The 22932-nt window shown below is 43.8% G+C and overlaps 1 protein-coding gene across 1 annotated transcript; it reads right to left on the bottom strand.

Annotated features, from left to right (window-relative positions):
- Positions 1-10562: 10562 nt before the first annotated feature.
- On the bottom strand, positions 10563-11537 carry LOC134910817 (taste receptor type 2 member 4-like). Its single transcript, XM_063919201.1, has one exon. It carries the CDS (start codon positions 11535-11537, stop codon positions 10563-10565), a length of 975 nt encoding a protein of 324 aa, XP_063775271.1.
- Positions 11538-22932: the final 11395 nt, after the last annotated feature.

Here is a 22932-nt window from a genome sequence, read left to right as displayed (position 1 = left end):
TAGCGGTGACACAGGAGAGGGCCCACTCAGGTAAGTATTGATTATCTACTTTATTGTGTATGTGAGTGAAGTGACTGTTTCTGCTGTGTTGTGAATATTGATTCTCTTCACAGCTAGGTCATAGTCAATATCATATTGCATAGTTTTGTATTGTTTTGCATTGTTCTTCTGAAGGTAATAAGGAGTTGAGTTTTCAAACAAATGGGAGGGGCCATGATTGAGAATCTCACTCAGTGCGTGTCGTGCAAGATGTATGCGCACCTGGAGCAGCCGACCCAGTGCGAATACATATGCATGAGATGTATGCGAACAGTTGCCCTGGAAGCCCAGGTAACTGATCTAGAGCAGACCGTTACGCGACTGAGGAATATTCATCATCTTGAGCAAAGTTTAGATAGAATGGTGGAGGAGTTGCAGGAGGGAACACCTGTAGATGAGGATAATCAGGTAGCCAGCTGGGTCACTGTTAGAAGGAAGAAAAAGAGGGGGAGGCATGACATCTCTGAACTATCAAACCCAAACAAATTTGCCCGATTGGATGATGATTCGGTGCATGATAGCAAGGAAATGACTGATCCAGAGGAGACTATTTCCTCTAGCAACCGGAGGAGTGGTCCCTCTGGCTCAGATGGGATAAACGTTAGAGAGGCGACAAGGCAGATGGTGTTGGTAGGGGACTCCTATCATCAAGAAGGCAGATAGGGCAATCTGCTACCGGGATCGTGATCGCCGTATGGTCTGTTGTCTCCCGGGTGCTCGGGTATGGCACATCGTGGACTGGGTAGATAGATTTTTGGGAGGGGCTGGGAATGACCCAGCGGTCTTGGTGCACGTTGGCACCAATGACAAAGTTAGTGGTAGGTGGGATGTCCTTAAGAAAGATTATAGGGACTTAGGCCAGAAACTAAAAGACAGGACATCTAAGGTAATATTCTCTGAAATATTACCAGTGCCATGCGCTAGCCCAGGGAGGCAGAGGGAGATCAGGGAGGCAAATGTGTGGCTTAGAGACTGGTGTAGGAAGGAGGAGTTTGTGTTCCTGGAACACTGGGTGGACTTCTCAGTCAGACACAATCTTTTTTGTCGCAACGGATTTCACCTGAATGAGGAGTGGGCAGCGGTGCTGGGGGGAAGGATGGTTAGTAGGTTGGAGGAGCTTTTAAACTAGGAGCCTGGGGGGAGGTTATAGATAGAAACTATGGGTCATGCAGTGAGAATAGTAAAGATGGTGGTAGTGAGCTAAATGGGTGTGGATATGGGGGGAGGGAAAGAGCAGCCAGCAAGGGCAAGGGTATTTACATGGGTTCTAAAAAGGGTATTAACAAAGGCATTGCCAAAACATTAACTAACAACAATTATGTGTCATCATTACAGCATATAGAAAATGATGTACATAGAATAAGGGAAAATACTTATTCAGGGTGGAGAGTTTAGATGGAAACATTGGGTTGATCAAAGAGAAGAGTAAGGTGGGCAGTATTTAGTATGGTGGGGGTGGAGAGGGAGCGTGAAGGACAGTCAGTAAGAGTAACTCTAGGAAGGCACTAGTAAACCATGATAGGATACCTTTAAAAAAACAAACGGACAAGGGAACCTCTAAACTAAAATGTATGCTTGCAAACGCAAGAAGTCTAGCAGGTAAAATGGGGGAATTGGAATTGATATTATAGGTATTACGGAAACATGGTGGGATGAATCTCACGGCTCACAGGTTATTTATAAGGGGACTGGTGAAAATGTGGAGTCACTATGGGTTGAAATCTCAAGTGGGGGTATTGATGCAAAAAAACTATTCATAGGCACGTGCTACAAACAGTCGGATATTAGCATACATGAGGAAGAACAACTCTTGCAGCAAATCGAAAGGGCTGAGGGATTCGGGGACATCCTAGTGGTTGGGGATTTTAATTATCCTGATATAAATTGGAGTAACGATTCATGTGTTAAAGCTAGGGGCAACAGGTTCTTAAATATGTTAAAGGATCACTACTTGTCTCAATTATTTGAGGACCCAACTAGGGGTAAAACTACTCTGGATTTAGTAATTACTAATAATGTAGACATTATATCAAACACTAAAGTTGAGGTGACTTTGGGTAACAGTGATCACTATATGATCACATTCGACATCAGTTTCAGGAAACATAGCTATAAGGGTTCAACCATAACATTTAACTTTAGGAAGGCTAATTTCAGTATGCTGAGATGTGCACTAAATGACATTGAGTGGAAAGTTTTGTTTCATAACAAGAACACTTCGGAAATGTGGGATGCTTTAAAAGGGTTGCAAGATAGCAATATTCACAAATTTATTCCCATGATCAGTAAATGCAGGAGTACCAAACTCAAACCATGTGGCTTAACAAGAAGGTCAAGGCAGAAATGGATAAAAAGAAGCGTGCTTTCAAAGCATTTAAATCTAATGGAAAGGAGGAGTCATTTCAGTACTACAAGGAATGCAATAAAAGATGCAAAAAAGCAACAAGAGCAGCTAAAATAAAAACAAAAAGCAAATTGCTATAGAGAGTAAAACCAATCCTAAAAAGTTTTTTTAAAAACATAAACAGCAAAAGGTTAAAAAAGGAGAACATAGTTCCAGTAAAAGATGAATTTGGAGTATTGATAAATGATGACAAAATAAAAGCGGAAATACTGGACACATTTTTTTCATCAGTGTTCACCAGAGAAGAAATGATGGTGGGAGTAGTGCATAACAATAATGACAGTAACGATTCATGGTTAGATACTTGTTTAAGGGAATAAGTAGTTCTGGAGAGACTAAGCAAAATAAAGATTAATAAATCACCTGGCCCTGATGGACTTCACCCGAGGGTTCTTATGGAGCTTAGGTCACAACTAGCAAGACCCCTATATTTGATTTTCAATAGTTCAATTAGATCAGGCATGTACAGAAGGATTTACGTATAGCTGAGGTAGTGCATTATTTAAAAAGGGATCCAAAAATCATCCGCGTAACTACAGACTGGTTAGTTTGACATCTATAGTGGGGAAAATATTGGAAGGAATTCTAAGGGATAGCTTACAGGAGTATCTGCAGACCATTAAGATTATTAGCAAGAATCAGCATGGGTTTGTGAGGGACAGATCATGTCAAACTAACTTAGTTAGCTTCTATGAGGAAGTGAGTGACAATCTCGACCAGGGAAAAGCAGTCTACTTAGATTTTGCAAAAGCCTTCGATACAGTGCCTCACAGGAGACTGATCATCAAATTAAAGGAATTTGGCCTAGGAAAAGCTGTTTGTAAATGGATAAGTAACTGGCTGGATAACATGGTACAGTGAGTAGTGGTCAATGGGAAGTCCTCAAGCTGGGCACAAGTAGTCAGCAGAATACCACAAGGGTTCGTACTCGGGCCACTACTGTTCAACATATTTATCAATGACCTAGAAATAGGCCTGGAAAGCACAGTGTCAATCTTTACAAATGATAATAAACTGTGTAGGGTAATTAATTCGTAAATAGATGTGGAGTCTCTGCAGAATGACGTATCTAAATTTGAAATCTGGGCAGCTAAATGGAGAATGAGGTTCAGTATAGAAAAATGCAAGGTTATGCATTTCAGGACTAAAAATAAACTTGCATCCTACATATTAAATGGAGAAAGTCTAGGGGTAACAGTATTGGAAAAAGATTTGGGGGTACTCATTGATAATAGGCTTAATAACCGTATACAATGTCAAAGTGCAGTAAAGAAGGTGAGTAAGGTGCTAGCATACGAAAAATGGGGAACTGAGACAAGGGATGAGTATGTAATCCTGCCGCTGTACAAATCATTGGTGCGTCCACACCTGGAAAATTGTGTTCAGTTTTGGGCACCACTGTATAAAGATATCGGTGAACTCGAAAGGGTTCAAAGGCGAGCTACTAAATTGATTAATGGGCTAGAGGGACTGGATTACGAGGAAAGGCTCACTAGGTTGAATATGTATACACTGGAAAAGAGGCATCTGAGGGGAGACATTATTAATATCTTCAAATATGTAAAGGGACATTACAAAGAGTTATCAGAGGAATTATTTATTAAAAGAACTCTGTTTAGGACATGTGGGCACTCACTGAGGCTGGAGGAGAGAAAATTCCGTACACAATGGAGGAAAGGGTTCTTCACTATTAGGGCAATAAGGATTTGGAATTCCCTGCCAGGGAAGGTGGTAATGATGGACTCTGTAAATGCATTTAAAAAAGGATTGGATAAATTTCTGATTGAAAATTATATCCAAGGTTATAACATTTAAAATATTGATGCTGATAATCCGGGTGTAACATGATTTATATTTGTTAACTAGTCATAAAACATTACTTCAGCAGGTATTCAACTCAACTTAATACAGAATACAGGTTGAACACGATGAGAATTTTGCCTCTATTCAACCTCAATTATTATGTTACCATGTTACCATGTAAGATTCGCTGCGCATGTGACTATACTGCCATTTGCCAGAATTGCCAGATGGGCATTCCGGCCAGGCTGCTTCTCCAACTTTCATACTAAAATCAGTCAAATTCAGTTAATCAAAAAAGCTAACTTTCTAAGTACAGTATGAAGAAAACTGAGAAGTAAATTAAAATATGTGTGTTATAAATACTGAGGACATTTTTGTTCCTGGATGAATATATCCATAAATACGCATAAACATTTATTATTTTCAACTGTTTGATTTTGATTTGGGATTATTTATTTTTTGGAGAAAAAATACAGTATGCAACATGATAAAGACAAATTGGAATAATTTCAGACATTTGTTTTTTCACTTTACCTAATGTTTTTGGAAAACAATAACAAAAAAATACTTTTTCATGATAATAGGGTATTTTTTTTATGTTGCAGATGCATGACATCCACTCAAGTGGACATATGTATAACTTCTTTAGTTTTATAGTTTCCAAAATATTTAAAAAAAATGTTGCACTAGGATATCAATATTCATGCATGAAAGTTTAAAATCTAATCCATTCCCCCAACAAAAACATATCTATACAAACACTTAAGTAAAGATGAGCACCCAAACTTTGGTGTTTCTAATTGAACCAAGTCTCGACTCAGAAAAATTTGGGGTTCTGAGTTGAATGTAATCCCTGCTTGGGTCATCTCACCAAGATTGGATCTAAAAAAACGAATCTTTCATATTTTGGATTGCATGTAGGTCCCTCCCTCATCATTTCAGGTGCCAGTTCTCACTGGAAATGACTGTTAATGGAGGATATTGGTGTTAATAATATAGTAGGAATAAGAACGGGTCCAACATACATGATTATAGATGATTTTATCAACTTTTGAGAACACTTTAGGGGGGTACTGTCAAAACCAATGCAAAATCCACAACCAAAACAAGGTGGCTACTTTACCAAAATTTCCAAACTTGTAGTCACTTTTAACATTATCTTGTGTTATCTTGTGGAGATGATTTAAGATTTTAATAAATATAAATTCCATTATACAAGGGGTGTGCAATAAGTTTCCAGTGCATAGGTAGAGTAGACACAATCTGACTGTCTAATTTTGAACTGTGATCTCTCACTAGAGTTCTTCTTGTGAAATGTCAAGGCACAGAATTGTATATAAGCAGCACTGCACACTGAAGAAATCAGCATGTTCACTTCCTTCCCAAACTTGTTATGAAGTTCAACAGAGACCTCTGGAGAACCATGGTCTTCTACAACTACAAGAGTGGTCTATGACAGCAGGAGAGTATTGACCAACCGTAAGCTGCTTTTGGGGAGAAATTATCATCCGTAACCACTGTATTTGAGTGGTTTGCAGAATTTTGATGTGGGAGATGGTTCCTGGAAAATTATAAGCGCTGCGGCCGACCTGTGTCCGCCATCACAGATGACAGTGTTGCTGCTGAGAGGCCACAGTTGAGGTGAATGCCAGGGTGAACAAAAGCCCAGTGAGAGAAAAAGATAGGTATCTCATTGGGACCCATTCACTTGATGCAACAACATGCTGGCCAAGATTGATGGCGGTCGCTCAAACTCTGTCTGGGAGATCATCAGTGGTGATAAACACTTTGATATACAGCTTCGACCCCAAGACCAAAGAACAGTTGGCACAGTGGATCCCAGTTGGAGGTGATCCACCACAAGTTCCTACTTGAACGCAGCATGGCCAAGCAAGCAGTGGCTGGATTTGGGGCTAAGACTGGTCATGTAACTACAGTACTACTCATGCAGCAGCGCACCATGACTAGGGACTTGTACATCCACCTATGCCTGCCGCAAGTGCTGGAAGCCATTTCAAGGTGCCGTCCAAGAACTCACACTCGTAGTGCCTTTCTCCATTGTTTATGCATGCCTGATCTCCCATTTAAAATGATGGGAGATCAGGGGGTGCTATTTAATTGTTCTTTTGTAATGTGCTGATCATGCCCATAAGTGTTGGGTATAGCTAAATAGGGCTAAACCTGACCAAAGTGCTGGGTGCCATACGAACAGTGCCAGTTGGCACATTTCTGCTCACCAGCATGGGGGGCTGGGAGCATAAATGCCGCCACTGGCAGATTTTCATACCCGAAAAGAGCAACAATTTAATTGCTACATCGGGCGCCCAGCGCTGACAGCCATCATATGCACAAACATTTTCATTCCTCCCTAAATGTTATGTCTATTAGCAAATGCCTCTTTACCTCTTCTAAATGTTTAATTTAATTTACTGTGCAAGCTAGAGCTTAACTGTGTTCTGCACATGTAAAATGTATGCTGTTTTTAAACCCTGAATTTATGATGTTAGGAGAAACCCTCCTAAATGGCCTGTGGTCTCTGTGTCGGAATGTGGTTAGCATACCAGCAGTCAAGATGCCGGCAGTCATGTGATGCTGGAATCCTGACACCACTCGGAATACCGGAGCTGGAAATGACCGCTGACATCCCAAAGGTAAGTATCGGGGTGCATGTTAGGGCCAGGAAGGGGGTTAGGGGATAAGCACAAGATGGGGGTAAGCCGTAGCCATCATGCTATGTGTTAGCCCTAGCTGACACCCCAGGTGTCTTAGCCCTAACTGCCACTCCACTATCTTAGCCCTAGCTGCCACCCCCACTAGCTCCCACAGTGCTGAAATTAGGGTGGTATGGGGTGGTACGGAGTGCCATTAAGAAATATAGTGGTTGTACTCAGTACCACCAGCCCACAGCTAATTTATAAGGGGCATTTTTGTGTGTGGGACATAAAATGGTGTCAGTGGCATAACTGTGTGTTGCATAATATGTAATATGTATTACAGTGTGTGGTATAATATGTAAGGCATTAAAGTGTGTGGCATAATGCTTAATGGGCATTACGGTGTGAGGAAAAATGTTTAATGGGCATTACAGTGTGTGGCATAATGTGTAATAAGCATTACAGTGTGTGGCATTGAAACATAGAATTTGATGGCAGATACTGTAAGAACCACTTGGCCCATCTAGTCTGCTCCTTTTTTACCATGATGTGTAATGGGCATTACGGTGTTTGGCATAATGTGTAAGGGGCATTATGGTGTGTGACATAATGTGTAAGGGGCATTACGGTGTGTGACATAATGTGTAAGGGGCATTACGGTGTGTGACATAATGTGTAAGGGGCATTACGGTGTTTGGCATAATGTGTAAGAGGCATTATGGTGTGTGACATAATGTGTAAGGGGCATTACGGTGTGTGACATAATGTGTAAGGGGCATTACGGTGTGTGGCATAATGTGTAAGGGGCATTACGGTGTGTGGCATAATGTGGCTATGCTTTTATTGTCATGTAGCCACTTCCCTAGTTTTTTGTGACCACACCCCCTCATGACACATGGCCATGCCCATTTTTACTATCAGCACCACTAAGAAGAAATTTCTGCTTGCACCACTGCATAGCCGCCACCACAGGCGGGTTAGGGTAGGGAACAGGAGAGGGGTAAAATAATGACCTCATCCCTTGACGACATTCTGAAGGTTGGGATGCTGGTGTCGGTCATGTGACCGCCAACATTGTGACTGCCGGTCACATGTATCACACCCCTCTGTGTCAGATTGCTCTGTGATTAAATCATCTCTAGTTTGCTATTGCTAATTAAATAAATTATATGAACAAACTACAATGGAAAATACTCTTTGGTGGTTAATTTTCTAATCACACCTGGTCAGATGTAGATATATTTATAATATTCATATTAAAGACAAAAGCTTTGAGTCCGTATTCTACCAGTGTTTGGTACGCATATATATGTGATTAGTTAAGGATTTTGGGCCTAATTCAGGTTGGATTGCAAATCACGATCTAACCACAATTTTTGCGTACGCCCAGCGGGCGCATATGCAGGGTCAATCCAGCGCATGTGCCTGCATTTACTGTGTGTAACCCGCAGTAATTACGAACGCCTCTGTCTGATTGACAGGCAGAAGTGTTCGTGGGACGGCAATGCTCTGCTTCCAAGGCGGAGGCAGAGCTTTGCGGGGAAGGTGGAATAGAAATGGGGGGGTGTCGCCGTATACGGGGGGCATGTCTATGGCATTATCAGGGCGGTTGCATGGGCGTCCCCCAGCATGCGAGTGAAAGGATTGCAAATTCTGCTAAACACAGAATTTGCAATCCTTACTGAATAGGGTCCTTTGTCTTTAAAGCTCTGAAGTCATGGAGTTCTGCCACTTTGAGACATTTTCTTGTGACTTTTTGAAATATACAGTAAGTCAATCTGAGAACTCTTTTAGCAGACACTTCAGTTTGGAGTGCTTATAACTGTACTACTATTGTTTCAACAAATGTATTTTTCTATTTGCACTTGATACATAATTTTGCACAGAATTTTGAATATTTGCACAACTCACTTAATTTGTGACTGTATTTATCAACTATACTGTAGCACTTTAATTGTAACATTTGCACATCTCTAAATTGGTTACTGTATGTAAAGATAGCAGCACTTGTTTACACAGATATATTTATAAGATAACAAAGTCGATGTCCTCCGCTTACCTAGGAACATAACCAACAAATTTGTGTATTATTTATAGTTACATGTTAATATGGTTTAGCTCTCAGGAGAGCACATTTGCTATATATTTGCATTCACTTTATATAAACATTAAAACCACAGTATTTCCTTTTGAAAGCTAAATTATTTACACATTTAGTAACATCCTATTTGATCAGCCAGGGACAGCTCTACAGTACGTAATGCTATGAAGCTTGCAGCACTTTGATAACAGGGAGCATACATTGGGGCAGATGTATTAACCTGGAGAAGGCATAATGAAGTGATAAACCAGTGATAAATGCAAGGTGATAAACGCACCAGCCAATTCAGCTCCAATAAGTAAATTAACAGTTAGGAGTTGATTGGCTGGTGCGTTTATCACCTTGCATTTATCACTGGTTTATCACTTCCTTATGCCTTGTCTAGGTTAATGCATCTGCCCAATAATTTTACACTCAAATCATATCACCCAATATGACCCTCTCCAGGAGGAATAAAATGCTCTGCTCCTGGACTTTCCTTTTAATGTATGATTGCCAGCACCTATGTTGAACAGGTTAATGGTTAAGAAAGGTGTTTCACCACAGGTGACGGCAATCATAAGTTAAGGAGGAAGTACAGTAGTGGAGCATTCTGTTCCTCCTGGAGAGGGTCATGTTGAGAGGTATGCTCAAATGGAAACAAAATACAGTTATTGTGATTACTTGGTTGCTATGGGCAACACCACTTCTAAAAAAAAAACCTTACACCTTAGTAAATATACCCATATGTAAAAAAAAGTGCCATAAACCATATATATATATATATATATATATATACAGTTTAAACCTACCAACCAACTGATCAACTGACCAATTAGCTATTGTTTGTCTGATTTATAAAAACAATTGTCTGTGTTCCCATTAATCCTTCAATTAAAGAAATTACAAAATAAAAAAAATAAAAAAATTACTGGTTACAATCTCATTGATGTATATTGGGGGTCATAATGACCCGTTCGCATGCTGCTGTTTGTCACAGCGGTGCGAACGGGTTGGTTCTGCGCATGTGCGCCGGCCGCAGTGCTCACGCGCGTTGTTGTCCAGCGACGGCTGTTGCTGGGCAACGACAGGAATAATGACGAAAGCAATCGCTGCCGCGATCACAAGAAGAGTGACAGGCGGAAGGCGTTCCGGGGCATCAACTGACTGTTTTCTGGGAGTGGAGCAGCGAAGCAGGCGTGTCCAGGCGTTTGGAGGGCGGATGTCTGACGTCAATTCCGGGAACTACATCGTGGATCCATCACACAGGGTAAGTAACTGCAGGGCTAGTCTTGTTTTACACAAAACTTTTTTAGCATAGCAGGGCTGCACAAGCGATCGCAACCTTGCTATGCTAAAATACACTCCCCCATAGGTGGCGTCTAGTTGATTGCACGAGCAGAAAAAGTTGCTACATGCGATCAACTCGGAATGACCCCCATAGTTTATGGCACTTTCTGTTTTTTTCCGCAGTTTTCTCTTTTCCCAGTTTTCACTTATGTTCCTCTTTATGCTAGCTTGCCTCTTTGATTTAGAAACTAAAGCCTACTGTACTGTATATAAAATAGATATTTTTATTACATCAATTTGACCTCATGGAGCGATTTTGTTCCACCGGACCTCTGGAACCGATTTCAGGACCTCTCTTATTGAACAAGCAGTTGGTTCCATGCCGCAGAATCCTGGAGGCGTGATCCTTTAGTTTGTTTGTTCTGCAGATCAGGTAGATGGAATGTAGAATTGGTAAAGAATTCAAAATAGTAAAAATCCACACAAAGTCTATCTGAAGGTAGAAGTGCAATGCCAGGAGGTTGGATCCAATACGTAACATGAAACAAATAAGACAGAATGTCATGAACTTGATGGCTTTATAATAAGCTTCCAGGTTGGTTGTCACATTCTTATTACATCTCATTCTCCTCAGGTGAAGACACAAAGAGGTGATCAGCAGAATGGATGAGGTGCAGTATATAAGGAAAGGCACACTGTTCCCCATTGCCATGAAAATGTAGACATGTATGATCTCAGGAAGATGGGTGTTATTCATTGTTGTATTTTGCACTGGATTATTGGACATTATTTTGTGATCAATAAAACAAAACATTGAAATGAATAAGATGGACACGAGCACTGAGGCCAGAATCAGAGGGACGACCCTTCGCGATACAACTATCTTGAGACGCAAGAATAAGGCATTGTCAAAGTTGGAAATCTTCAGGCAGAAGACCACGGAGAACAGAGTGGTCAACCAGATATCAGTCAAGTTGGACGAATGCTCAGTCAAGTAAATAAATAGTTGTGTGGGCAAGTTCATCAGATTTCTCAAGAAGATGAATGAAACCATATCCAGCAGTAAGAGGAAGAGAAGACAGGTCCTTGTGACCCCAAGGGAGGTGAGGATTTGGTCGACAGCAGTCACAGGTCTTCTCTTCAGCCACTCAGTGACATTCACAGCTATGATAAACGAGTGAGCCATTAGCCCAGCAATAAAGGTAATTACTGTGGCAACAAGACTCGGGTATTGAACGTGATATTCTCTCTCCATAGGACCGGCCATGCTTATAGTGATCAGTCTGTGGCGAAAAATGTATATTGTCAGCTTGCTGAGGGATCTGGCTGTCTAGAACTTTAAGTATTTGAATATATCATGCAAATAATAATACAAAGTCATTGCTGCTGGTAATTTGATCCTTATTATCATATAGAACTTTTGCAACAATATGTTTTTTCTAAAGTACAGGAGATCATTTATGCAGAATATAATATTTTGTGCTATCGTCACCTGGGTGGTAGCAGGTGATCCTAAAGCAGAGATATTTTGCAGAACAAGATGTGGCAATATTTGTGAAGGAGTGGGAGAGTGCACTGGCTGATAGCGGGAATTTCACCACAGCAAGTTTCTTTCCTTATAATTGCAGGTGGCAAAATGTATTGTAGGAACCAAAATGAGACAAGATTTCAGAGCTGTCCGAAATTATTGTTTCGTCTTGTGTTGCAAGACTATTGGGGTGGATATGGCACATTTTTAGGGGAGTTCTATTGTGCAAAAGGACCTGAATTTAATAAAAGCCCACAGCTGTGTACTGTACATTGGGGTTTTTTAATATACTTTTATTGGTATGGATTTTGCATGTACAGGCTATATGTCTGTGAACATTACAGTCCTTGGGGGATAACGTGCTGTACAAATCCACCTCGAAGATCTAACAACAAACTGTGGGATAGTTCATCAGATGTGGATGAGAGCAGGCGGAAGCAGTTGTCATAGAATTCTTGACCTTACCATGTACTTTTGTGAGGATAAACATGTTTTGTGGAGCCGATATCTAAGTAAACGCTACCACCAGATCAGCGACGTGCAGTGAGGTAAATGGCTGGAGGCACTGGCTAGTATGAGAAATCCTGACAACTGGCATCTTGACCGTATACAGTATATAGTGGGTGTGTTAATGTTAGGGCTGGGGAGGGGAGTAAGGTTTAGCCAGCACCCAGGGGGCGGGAGGGGGGGAGGGGGGTTAAGATTAGGCACCGCCAGGGGAAGGTTAAGGTTAGGACGTGAGAAGGGCAAGTTAGAGGATAGAGGAGAGGGGTAACATATTTACCTCGCACCCTGTTAGGATTTCGAACATCGGGATGCCAGTGTCGGTATTGTGACTGCCGACATCCCGTTCGGCGGTCAAAAATACTGAACCCACCCAGAGGGTTCAAGTGGCCATTATATAAAGAAGCAGCAGTATATACTGCTGAAAAATTGAGGAGTTTTGTCAGAGAAATTAGTTTTGATTATTATATTATTATAATAATACAAAGCAGATATTTAGAATATCTTCTTTGTATTTTTTTATATCATTTTTAGAGTCAAAACTAGAGATGAGCGCCGGAAATTTTTCGGGTTTTGTGTTTTGGTTTTGGGTTCGGTTCCGCGGCCGTGTTTTGGGTTCGACCGCGTTTTGGCAAAACCTCACCGAATTTTTTTTGTCGGATTCGGGTGTGTTTTGGATTCGGGTGTTTTTTTAAAAAAACCCTAAAAAACAGCTTAAATCATAGAATTTGGGGGTAATTTTGATCCCAAAGTATTATTAACCTCAAAAAACATAATTTACACTCATTTTCAGCCTATTCTGAACACATCACACCTCACAATATTATTTTTAGTCCTAAAATTTGCACCGAGGTCGCTGTGTGAGTAAGATAAGCGACCCTAGTGGCCGACACAAACACCGGGCCCATCTAGGAGTGGCACTGCAGTGTCACGCAGGATGGCCCTTCCAAAAAACCCTCCCCAAACAGCACATGACGCAAAGAAAAAAAGAGGCGCAATGAGGTAGCTGACTGTGTGAGTAAGATTAGCGACCCTAGTGGCCGACACAAACACCGGGCACATCTAGGAGTGGCACTGCAGTGTCACGCAGGATGTCCCTTCCAAAAAACCCTCCCCAAACAGCACATGACGCAAAGAAAAAAAGAGGCGCAATGAGGTAGCTGTGTGAGTAAGATTAGCGACCCTAGTGGCCGACACAAACACCGGGCCCATCTAGGAGTGGCACTGCAGTGTCACGCAGGATGTCCCTTCCAAAAAACCCTCCACAATCAGCACATGATGCAAAGAAAAAGAAAAGAAAAAAGAGGTGCAAGATGGAATTATCCTTGGGCCCTCCCACCCACCCTTATGTTGTATAAACAAAACAGGACATGCACACTTTAACCAACCCATCATTTCAGTGACAGGGTCTGCCACACGACTGTGACTGATATGACGGGTTGGTTTGGACCCCCCCCAAAAAAGAAGCAATTAATCTCTCCTTGCACAAACTGGCTCTACAGAGGCAAGATGTCCACCTCATCTTCACCCTCCGATATATCACCGTGTACATCCCCCTCCTCACAGATTATCAATTCGTCCCCACTGGAATCCACCATCTCAGCTCCCTGTGTACTTTGTGGAGGCAATTGCTGCTGGTCAATGTCTCCGCGGAGGAATTGATTATAATTCATTTTAATGAACATCATCTTCTCCACATTTTCTGGATGTAACCTCGTACGCCGATTGCTGACAAGGTGAGCGGCGGCACTAAACACTCTTTCGGAGTACACACTTGTGGGAGGGCAACTTAGGTAGAATAAAGCCAGTTTGTGCAAGGGCCTCCAAATTGCCTCTTTTTCCTGCCAGTATAAGTACGGACTGTGTGACGTGCCTACTTGGATGCGGTCACTCATATAATCCTCCACCATTCTATCAATGTTGAGAGAATCATATGCAGTGACAGTAGACGACATGTCCGTAATCGTTGTCAGGTCCTTCAGTCCGGACCAGATGTCAGCATCAGCAGTCGCTCCAGACTGCCCTGCATCACCGCCAGCGGGTGGGCTCGGAATTCTGAGCCTTTTCCTCGCACCCCCAGTTGCGGGAGAATGTGAAGGAGGAGATGTTGACAGGTCGCGTTCCGCTTGACTTGACAATTTTGTCACCAGCAGGTCTTTCAACCCCAGCAGACCTGTGTCTGCCGGAAAGAGAGATCCAAGGTAGGCTTTAAATCTAGGATCGAGCACGGTGGCCAAAATGTAGTGCTCTGATTTCAACAGATTGACCACCCGTGAATCCTTGTTAAGCGAATTAAGGGCTGCATCCACAAGTCCCACATGCCTAGCGGAATCGCTCCGTGTTAGCTCCTTCTTCAATGCCTCCAGCTTCTTCTGCAAAAGCCTGATGAGGGGAATGACCTGACTCAGGCTGGCAGTGTCTGAACTGACTTCACGTGTGGCAAGTTCAAAGGGCATCAGAACCTTGCACAACGTTGAAATCATTCTCCACTGCACTTGAGACAGGTGCATTCCACCTACTATATCGTGCTCAATTGTATAGGCTTGAATGGCCTTTTGCTGCTCCTCCAACCTCTGAAGCATATAGAGGGTTGAATTCCACCTCGTTACCACTTCTTGCTTCAGATGATGGCAGGGCAGGTTCAGTAGTTTTTGGTGGTGCTCCAGTCTTCTGTACGTGGTGCCTGTACGCCGAAAGTGTCCTGCAATTCTTCTGGCCACCGACAGCATCTCTTGCACACCCCTGTCGTTTTTTAAAAAATTCTGCACCACCAAATTCAAGGTATGTGCAAAACATGGGACATGCTGGAATTTGCCCATATTTAATGCACACACAATATTGCTGGCGTTGTCCGATGCCACAAATCCACAGGAGAGTCCAATTGGGGTAAGCCATTCCGCGATGATCTTCCTCAGTTGCCGTAAGAGGTTTTCAGCTGTGTGCGTATTCTGGAAAGCGGTGATACAAAGCGTAGCCTGCCTAGGAAAGAGTTGGCGTTTGCGAGATGCTGCTACTGGTGCCGCCGCTGCTGTTCTTGCGGCGGGAGTCCATACATCTACCCAGTGGGCTGTCACAGTCATATAGTCCTGACCCTGCCCTGCTCCACTTGTCCACATGTCCGTGGTTAAGTGGACATTGGGTACAGCTGCATTTTTTAGGACACTGGTGACTCTTTTTCTGAGGTCTGTGTACATTTTCGGTATCGCCTGCCTAGAGAAATGGAACCTAGATGGTATTTGGTACCGGGGACACAGTACCTCCAACAAGTCTCTAGTTGGCTCTGCAGTAATGATGGATACCGGAACCACGTTTCTCACCACCCAGGATGCCAAGGCCTCAGTTATCCGCTTTGCAGTAGGATGACTGCTGTGATATTTCATCTTCCTCGCAAAGGACTGTTGAACAGTCAATTGCTTACTGGAAGTAGTACAAGTGGGCTTACGACTTCCCCTCTGGGATGACCATCGACTCCCAGCGGCAACAACAGCAGCGCCAGCAGCAGTAGGCGTTACACGCAAGGATGCATCGGAGGAATCCCAGGCAGGAGAGGACTCGTCAGACTTGCCAGTGACATGGCCTGCAGGACTATTGGCATTCCTGGGGAAGGAGGAAATTGACACTGAGGGAGTTGGTGGGGTGGTTTGCGTGAGCTTGGTTACAAGAGGAAGGGATTTACTGGTCAGTGGACTGCTTCCGCTGTCACCCAAAGTTTTTGAACTTGTCACTGACTTATTATGAATGCGCTGCAGGTGACGTATAAGGGAGGATTTTCCGAGGTGGTTAACGTCCTTACCCCTACTTATTACAGCTTGACAAAGGGAACACACGGCTTGACACCTGTTGTCCGCATTTCTGGTGAAATACCTCCACACCGAAGAGCTGATTTTTTTGGTATTTTCACCTGGCATGTCAACGGCCATATTCCTCCCACGGACAACAGGTGTCTCCCCGGGTGCCTGACTTAAACAAACCACCTCACCATCAGAATCCTCCTGGTCAATTTCCTCCCCAGCGCCAGCAACACCCATATCCTCCTCATCCTGGTGTACTTCAACACTGACATCTTCAATCTGACTATCAGGAACTGGACTGCGGGTGCTCCTTCCAGCACTTGCAGGGGGCATGCAAATAGTGGAAGGCGCATGCTCTTCACGTCCAGTGTTGGGAAGGTCAGGCATCGCAAACGACACAATTGGTCTCTCCTTGTGGATTTGGGATTTCAAAGAACGCACAGTTCTTTGCGGTGCTTTTGCCAGCTTGAGTCTTTTCAGTTTTCTAGCGAGAGGCTGAGTGCTTCCATCCTCATGTGAAGCTGAACCACTAGCCATGAACATAGGCCAGGGCCTCAGCCGTTCCTTGCCACTCCGTGTGGTAAATGGCATATTGGCAAGTTTACGCTTCTCCTCCGACAATTTTATTTTAGGTTTTGGAGTCCTTTTTTTTCTGATATTTGGTGTTTTGGATTTGACATGCTCTGTACTATGACATTGGGCATCGGCCTTGGCAGACGACGTTGCTGGCATTTCATCGTCTCGGCCATGACTAGTGGCAGCAGCTTCAGCACGAGGTGGAAGTGGATCTTGATCTTTCCCTAATTTTGGAACCTCAACTTTTTTGTTCTCCATATTTTATAGGCAGAACTAAAAGGCACCTCAGGTAAACAATGGAGATGGATGGATTGGATACTAGTATACAATTATGGACGGACTGCCACGGTTAGGTGGTATAAAAAAACCACGGTTAGGTGGTATATATTATAATAATAATACAATTATGGATGGACGGACTGCCTGCCGACTGCCGACACAGAGGTAGCCACAGCCGTGAACTACCGCACTGTACACTGGTTGATAAAGAGATAGTAGTATACTCGTAACAACTAGTATGACACTATGACGACGGTATAAAGAATGAAAAAAAAACCACGGTTAGGTGGTATATATTATAATAATAATACAATTATGGATGGACGGACTGCCTGCCGACTGCCGACACAGAGGTAGCCACAGCCGTGAACTACCGCACTGTACACTGGTTGATAAAGAGATAGTAGTATACTCGTAACAACTAGTATGACACTATGACGACGGTATAAAGAATGAAAAAAAAACCACGGTTAGGTGGTATATATTATAATAATAATACAATTATGGATGGACGGACTGCCTGCCGACTGCCGACACAGAGGTAGCCACAGCCGTGAACTACCGCACTGTACACTGGTTGATAAAGAGATAGTAGTATACTCGTAACAACTAGTATGACACTATGACGACGGTATAAAGAATGAAAAAAAAACCACGGTTAGGTGGTATATATTATAATAATAATACAATTATGGATGGACGGACTGCCTGCCGACTGCCGACACAGAGGTAGCCACAGCCGTGAACTACCGCACTGTACACTGGTTGATAAAGAGATAGTAGTATACTCGTAACAACTAGTATGACACTATGACGACGGTATAAAGAATGAAAAAAAAACCACGGTTAGGTGGTATATATTATAATAATAATACAATTATGGATGGACGGACTGCCTGCCGACTGCCGACACAGAGGTAGCCACAGCCGTGAACTACCGCACTGTACACTGGTTGATAAAGAGATAGTAGTATACTCGTAACAACTAGTATGACACTATGACGGTATAAAGAATGAAAAAAAAACCACGGTTAGGTGGTATATATTATAATAATAATACAATTATGGATGGACGGACTGCCTGCCGACTGCCGACACAGAGGTAGCCACAGCCGTGAACTACCGCACTGTACACTGGTTGATAAAGAGATAGTAGTATACTCGTAACAATTAGGATGACACTATGACGGTATAAAGAATGAAAAAAAAACCACGGTTAGGTGGTAGGTATATAATAATAAATAATACAATTCTGGTCGGACGGACTGCCTGCCGTGTGCCGACACAGAGGTAGCCACAGCCGTGAACTACCGCACTGTACACTGGTTGATAAAGAGATAGTAGTATACTCGTAACAATTAGGATGACACTATGACGGTATAAAGAATGAAAAAAAAACCACGGTTAGGTGGTAGGTATATAATAATAAATAATACAATTCTGGTCGGACGGACTGCCTGCCGTGTGCCGACACAGAGGTAGCCACAGCCGTGAACTACCGCACTGTACACTGGTTGATAAAGAGATAGTAGTATACTCGTAACAATTAGGATGACACTATGACGGTATAAAGAATGAAAAAAAAACCACGGTTAGGTGGTAGGTATATAATAATAAATAATACAATTCTGGTCGGACGGACTGCCTGCCGTGTGCCGACACAGAGGTAGCCACAGCCGTGAACTACCGCACTGTACACTGGTTGATAAAGAGATAGTAGTATACTCGTAACAATTAGGATGACACTATGACGGTATAAAGAATGAAAAAAAAACCACGGTTAGGTGGTAGGTATATAATAATAAATAATACAATTCTGGTCGGACGGACTGCCTGCCGTGTGCCGACACAGAGGTAGCCACAGCCGTGAACTACCGCACTGTACACTGGTTGATAAAGAGATAGTAGTATACTCGTAACAATTAGGATGACACTATGACGGTATAAAGAATGAAAAAAAAACCACGGTTAGGTGGTAGGTATATAATAATAAATAATACAATTCTGGTCGGACGGACTGCCTGCCGTGTGCCGACACAGAGGTAGCCACAGCCGTGAACTACCGCACTGTACTGTGTCTGCTGCTAATATAGACTGGTTGATATTTAAAGAGATATTAGTAGTATACAACAATACTATACTGGTGGTCAGGCACTGGTCACCACTCCTGCAGCAAAAGTGTGCACTGTTAATTAATATAATTGTACTCCTGGCTCCTGCTAACAACCTGCAGTGCTCCCCAGTCTCCCCCACAATTAATTATAAGCTTTTAATTTATACATTGATGACTGTGCAGCACACTGGGCTGAGCTGAGTGCACACAGACTGAGTCACACTGTGTGACTGACTGTGCTGTGTATCGTTTTTTTTTTCAGGCAGAGAACGGATATAGCAGAGAGAAGTGAACGGATATATTATATTAAATAAAAGTTAACTAGCTGCTGCACTGGTCACTGACTGTGGTAAACTAACTCTGTCTGCGACTCTGCACAATCTCTCTCTATCTAATCTATCTATCTCTATTCTAATGGAGAGGACGCCAGACACGTCCTCTCCCTATCAATCTCAATGCACGAGTGAAAATGGCGGCGACGCGCGGCTCCTTATATAGAATCCGAGTCTCGCGATAGAATCCGAGCCTCGCGAGAATCCGACAGCGTCATGATGACGTTCGGGCGCGCTCGGGTTAACCGAGCAAGGCGGGAAGATCCGAGTCGCTCGGACCCGTGGAAAAAAAAGTGAAGTTCGTGCGGGTTCGGATTCAAAGAAACCGAACCCGCTCATCTCTAGTCAAAACGCAGGAGTATACAGGTGAGGCTCTGCCGCACGTCACCCCACCAGATGAGGTTTGGACTCAGATTTATTTAAAAAAATTAAGTCTGCATCCGCTTAAGTTAGACACGTTTTATACTTATGACCTCCAGCACCAAGTGGATTGGGATGGGGGCTGTAGCACATGTAAACCCTAAGGACTGTATTTAGTGTCAGTTGTCTTTTTGCTAAAACAGCAAAACTGCAACTGCTACCTCTCGCATGCTGGGGGCCGCCCAGCAAAGGGCAAGGCCGTCCGGCAGGATAATGGCGGACAGCAATGCGAGTGCAATACAATTGCATCTCTGATTTAGGGTAGCCCCCTGCCTCCGCAGCCTGGTCCGCAGCCTGGCTGCAAAGGCAACCGGTCCGCCGCCATGTTTCCAGTCGCAGCGGCCACGTGTGATGTCCAACAGCACCCCCTCTGCAGTGCCAAGTTGACGCCCCCACAATGCCGCCTCACCACCCGGACCACCCAGCAAACACCTCTACCTGTCAATGAGCCAGAGGCATTTGAATTAGCGAGAGGCGGTCGGATCTCACTGTGTGCGCACGTGCTGTACGGCTCCTGTGCGTGCGATCCATACTGAATAAGGCCCTAAGTACAGTAAGGGTGTGTGGACATGACATGCAGCATACTGTAAGGTGGCCACCAGACTGGCTTGTGTGTACTTACCCTCTAGTATATACTGCATGCTGATACACCCAGTTTTGCAAATATAGTTTAATCAATGTCACTGCAATCTATTAGCAGCACCAGATGCCTTGCGCCACATGCGGAGGGATGTAATGGAGTCCGAGATCACAGGAGATGGCAGAGAAGACTTAGCTCGGATCTGGCCCCTGTGATCAGCCATGTGTGTCTGAAGGACACACAGGCTGATCACTGTGTGAGAAAAAACAATAATATAACTTACCTGCTCCCAGGGACCAGTGACCCAGTGCGGGCTGCTAGTCATCGATCTCTGTGCTCCTGCTGTGACCCCATGAGCAGTAAAGTGATGCTGTGAAGCAGCGTCTTACTTTACAGCACCAAGATCACAGGATCAGATGACCAGCTGCACCATCCTGGCTGCAGGTAAGTGTAATTGGAGGGGGGACTGGTTGTAGGAGTAACCCAGTCATAGGAAAATGCAGTGGAGGTTTCTGGTTGACAAGAAATCCCCCTCCTCTTGGCAAGTTGCTCAAATGATAACAATAGCAATGGTACTGTATATAATATGATTACTAGAGCTGCCACCTTATCATGCAGTTCAAGAACTGCACATGCCCAGTGGTAGCAGCTTCTTCTACTAAGTTGGCCGTGTGTGTGGTTTTGAGTTGTCAATAAGTGCACTGGACCAGAGAGTAGCTAACAAGAAGAAGAGACAGGAGCCTTACCATGAGGTGGGAGAATGTGTGCTTATGTATGTAATTACAAATACAGAATACTAACACAAATAAATACTAAAAGTAACTATTCTATGTATGGTTATATGCATGAGATCACATTACAGGTGCATTTATCCAACTAGGAGCTTCATATGTGAAATTAAAAATCATATTTGGACTTAAGAATATTGGGTTCCTGTCTATAGACAGATAGTTAAAAGATAGACAGTCATTAGATAGACACTAGACAGAAAGAGATACTGGCGCCGGCTGGATCTCAAGATAAAGAACGGAAACAGTTTTATCAGTTAAAAAATTAACCATACATTTATTAAGACTAATCTAAAAATTATATAACATATAAAATGTCAAGAGGGTAGTCAGTAATAGGGGTTGAGAGTCTCTCAAAGTATCTAAAAGACCACTTGTATATCCAATAGGGCAATATGCACCGATAATCTGGCTAGAACTCAGTCCTCCAAGATATCCTCATAAGGTTTCAGGCATTAAATATTACCATGGTCTCAGAAGAAAGTCCCCTTGGTTCTCAATTGCAGATCGAGGTCCAATAGCAGCAGGGGAATGAGCAGAGACTGCAAATGAATGATGTTTGTAGAGGTTCTGGAGTATTCAAGAGTCCAAAGATTGCCAGGTGGTTTCAAAGTAAAAACAGGTTCAGTGCCCGTGGTCAGGATGGTGAAGGTCTCAACGCATTTCGTTTCCAAACAGACAGCCAGTGGTACTCCAGTGTCCTTGCAATTAGTTAGACACTATATGGTCGACAGTCAAAAGTCAGACAGGGTAAAAAGTCAGACAGGTTCAAAAGTCAGACAAGGTCAAAAGTCAGACAGGGTCAAAAGTCAGACAGTCAAAAGTCAGACAGTCAAAAGTCAGACAAAAAAATGTTTGATTTTTCTGTTGTTTACAACTTTTGCCTCATTTGCTATCCATGTCACACAAACTATATTACCTTTTAGTAAAGTTGTGGTGAGCGAAGCGGAGCGGAATGAGACACCGAGCCCGAAGCGTGGCTGTCACGGCGCCACGGTCTCCATACTTACCTCTCCGGGCACGCTGGGTCTCCGTGCGGCCGTCCTAACTGGCGGGTTCCGGCGTCCGGCGCTCCGTCCAGCCGGCGTGTGCGTCCGACGTCCTCGGGAGGTGCGGGTAACGTCATCGGCCCGTCCTCCAATCAGGTCCTGGCGGGAAGTTCAAATTCAGATGCCGGGCAGTGCTCCGGCGCCTGAGTATCATCGTTGCTACTGTACCTGTGATCACCACTGATCCGTGCCTCCAGCACCTCTGTGCCTCCAGCACCTCCGTGCCTCCAAGCACCTCCGTGCCTCCAGCACCTCCGTGCCTCCAAGCACCTCCGTGCCTCCAGCACCTCCGTGCCTCCAAGCACCTCCGTGCCTCCAGCACCTTCATGCCTCCAAGCACCTTCGTGCCTCAAGCACCTCCGTGCCTCCTAGCACCTCCGTGCCCCCAGCACCTCCGTGCCTCCAGGCACCTCAGTGTCTCCACGCTCTTCAGCGCCTACAAACACTTCTGTGTCTCCAAGTCCAGTGCACGTTAGTGCAGTTGTGTCTCCAGCACCTAGTATTCTTCTGTGATTCACCAGCACCTTTCAAGTTCTCTCTTTCAGGAGACCTTCAGCGTCCACACGTGCCTCCTGTCCGCCGACCTGATCCTGCATGAGGAAAACTTACATCCGGCCATCTCTGCTGCGACCCAGTTGCGGTTCCACTTGCCGGTCACCGGAAGAAACCCCGAGTCCACAACCCTCCCAAACCAGGTCAGTG

This window comes from Pseudophryne corroboree, chromosome 4 (genome assembly GCF_028390025.1).
Source record: "Pseudophryne corroboree isolate aPseCor3 chromosome 4, aPseCor3.hap2, whole genome shotgun sequence".
Lineage (NCBI taxonomy): Eukaryota > Metazoa > Chordata > Amphibia > Anura > Myobatrachidae > Pseudophryne > Pseudophryne corroboree.
Note: the sequence above shows the minus strand (reverse complement) of the source record. Positions and strands in the feature narration are given on the sequence as shown.